General features: G+C 46.3%; 1 protein-coding gene across 1 annotated transcript; it reads right to left on the minus strand.

Annotated features, from left to right (window-relative positions):
- Positions 1 to 1054: 1054 nt before the first annotated feature.
- On the minus strand, positions 1055 to 1990 carry LOC123347230 (olfactory receptor 14A16-like). Its single transcript, XM_044984622.1, has one exon. The coding sequence runs from the start codon at positions 1988 to 1990 to the stop codon at positions 1055 to 1057; it is 936 nt and encodes a 311-aa protein (XP_044840557.1).
- Between the last annotated feature and the right edge of the window lie 1258 nt (positions 1991 to 3248).

The raw sequence follows: 3248 nt of genomic DNA on the forward strand, positions 1-3248 counted from the left end.
AATTATTGAGTGTTTGGACAGGAAGCTATTATTGTGGTCTAAGCTTTGTGCCTATCTCTGTCATAGGGTGGAATCATGTGATTCTCCATCTCTCAAACTGGGTCCCAACCGTGATTTCTCCAACTGTGTTTGGTACCTGCAGTTCTTCCCACAGGAGCTGTGACCAGTAGTAAGTTGAGTGAATAATCGTCTTCACCATGCAAAGTATGATTTATTTACCACAATAGGAACAAAGCACAACATAAGAGAAAATATGAGCACTTCCAGATGGATCACTGCACTGGTTTGGTGGAATCAAAATTTGGCCTTATTATTCAGACTTAGTTTGTCTTTAGGAAACATTTTAATACCTTTCGCTTCCAAATACCTTTCCACCATAGGAAGAACAATACAGTAATTATTTACTTTAATAAATTTAAATAAATAACAATAATACATACAGTTATATAAGGCTCTAGGTGCCCTAACACATCATACATGACACAATAAAATCCCATGAGCATTAAAATTATCACTTGAACAGACACCTGCAGAAACTTTTTTTTCAGTTCTTCATCAATGGGGAAAGCAAAACTTCAAGTCTCTGAAAACCCCATCAAGGTGATTCTGACATTGACAACTTGAATAGATGACAAAATAAATGAATACCACCATTTAGTCAGACATACTCCACCCTCCCAAGCTCCTCCCTCCCCTCAAAAAGCCACCTGAAACAAAGAAACAAGTCAACGGATGAATCAACACAATCAAACAAAATGAAAAAGAAACAAGCAAACACACAAGCCAAAACTCTCATACCCCATCTTATAGGTGACAGTAGCCCTATAAATCCTAACAACAGATAGATAGGTGCATACGTAGATAGATTCTGATTTTATGTACAGTGGTGGAATCTTATATTAATTCATTTGTTTTCAGTGAATCTAGTCCAGATTTCATGATTTCATCAACAGATTGCACCCTATGTTCTCAAAGAGACAATTTTGGCATCAGTTGATTATATCTACAAAGAAACTCAGAATGAAAATTAAGTCAAGTTGCAGGGATGGACATTTTAACTCTTGGTGAATAACCTCCACACAATCAGTTTCTTCAATGCAGCTTTGATCTCCTTGTTCCTCATGCTGTAGATGATCGGATTCATCACTGGAGGCACCAGGGAATAGAGAATACCCACCACAAGGTCCAGACCTGAAGGTGAGCTGGAGGTGGGTTTCAGGTAGGCAAAGATGCCAGTGAAAAGCAACAAAGAGACCACAGTGAGGTGAGGAAGGCAGGTGGAGAAGGCTTTATGCCGGCCCTGCTCAGAAGGGATTCTCAGCACAGTTTTGAAGATCTGAACGTAAGACACAATAATGAAAACAAAGCAGTTTAACGCTAAAAACAGACCTGAGGCAATAACCCCAACTTCACTGAGGTACAAATCAGAGCAGATGAGCTTCAGTAGTTGGGGGATTTCACAGAAGAACTGGTTGATGACATTAGACTGGCAGAAGGGTAACCTGAAGGTGTTGCCAGTGTGCAGGGCAGAGTAGACAATACCAGTAATCCAGGCACTGGATGCCATTTGGACACAAGCTCTCCTGTTCATCACTCTCTCATAGTGCAGTGGTTGGCAGATGGCGACATATCGGTCGTATGCCATGATGGTGAGTAAGGCAAGATCAGTTGCAGTGAAGAGGAGAAAGAGAAAGACTTGGGTGACACATCCGGGATAAGAAATCACCCTGGTGTTCATGAGAGAATTGGCCATGGATTTGGGGATGGTGACGGAGATGGAGCCGAGGTCTAGGATAGACAGATTCGCCAGGAAGAAATACATGGGGGTTTGAAGATGGTGGTCGAGTGCTATGGCTGTGATGATGAGAAGATTCCCCATCAGGGCTGCCAGGTAAATCAGCAGGAACACCACAAAGTGCAAAATCTGCACCTCCCGAACGTCAGAGAATCCCAGAAGTAGGAATTCGGTCAGGGTGGTTTGGTTGGACATTTTCTTTCTCAGTTCATTGTGTGATGGCTGTGGAGGGAAGGGCAAAGACAGTGGGGGAATTACAGTGACAGAGGGAGTGGCCCTGATTTCCCTCAACAATATGATGCGAGTGTCAACAATGCACAACACTCGTTACTGCTATTAACTAAGAGGGGTGAGTTATCACATGAATGTAAATTGGCGCAGTTCCCTTCAAGTCAATGGAGCTTCATCAGTTTGCATCATCTGAAGATCTGGCTCATGATGTTGCTTAACAAAATGCTGTGTGACGGATGGAGCAAAGTACAATCTCAGTTGAACAATTCTAGCCAAGATGGATCCCCTATTACTACAAACAGCAGCCTCTGAACTTGGGTAATACTGCCTGATATCCTTTTTTCGTGGAAATACGAGATGGACTTGGCATTGTGTATGACAGCTCACTTGTAACGAGGGCCAGTGAAAAGATGTTTCGCGCCCAAGGCAAAACTTCCACCTTGCGCCCTCCCCCATCTCCGAGTCCAGTCCTGAGGCACCCCCCCGTCGCGGCATCTTCCCCTCTCCTCCATGAGGCGCCTCCCCTGCGGCAGTTCTCCACCCTCTGCCCTGAGGCACCTCCCCGCCCCAACTCACTCGTGTTCCACCTCCACCCCGAGCACGCCATCACTGCTTCACTTCTCCCGCCTCCTAGGCTTGCGGCGCCTAAGCTGGGAGGTGGGAGAAGTGAACCAGCCACGGCATGGTTGGGGAGGAGGCGAGGCAGGGGTGAGCTGGGGCGAGGAGTTCTCCTGTTTGCCGCCCCCCCATCCCTTACTTGCTGCAGGTGGCCCTCCCCGCGCTCCCCTGCCCCAGCTCCCTCCCACCGACGCGGTCGCTGCGAAAGAAAATGCCACCCCCCAAATCCGTCTAGATCACCTAAATGGTTGCACCGGTCCTGCCTGTAACAATTTTACTGCAATAAATGGTCCGGGTGCCAGCAAATGTACTGATTTATGTCACTAAATCGTGACTGCATTTCCATCTCTGTGTACCGATGGGCTAGCAGCATCGCTCTGCTACTTCTCTGCTGTATCGTTTACCTCTGTCATTTTATGGGTGTGAGGGTCAGTGGCCATGAGGGCTCTGTTCTTGCTCTGCCACTGACCTGCTCTGTGACGTTGGGCCAGTCATTTCCCCTCCCTGTGCCTCTGTTTCCCCTCCATCAATTTCTCTGCCTTGTCTTCTTGGACTGTGAGTTCTTTGGTGGATGAGCTGTGTCTTAATATATGTAAGTTCACTG

This window comes from Mauremys mutica, chromosome 13 (assembly GCF_020497125.1).
Source record: "Mauremys mutica isolate MM-2020 ecotype Southern chromosome 13, ASM2049712v1, whole genome shotgun sequence".
Classification (NCBI taxonomy): domain Eukaryota; kingdom Metazoa; phylum Chordata; order Testudines; family Geoemydidae; genus Mauremys; species Mauremys mutica.

Coding starts and splice junctions, on each gene's coding strand:
- LOC123347230 (XM_044984622.1), bottom strand. CDS start 1,990: ATGTCCAACCAAACCACCCTGACCGAATTCCTACTTCTGGGATTCTCT.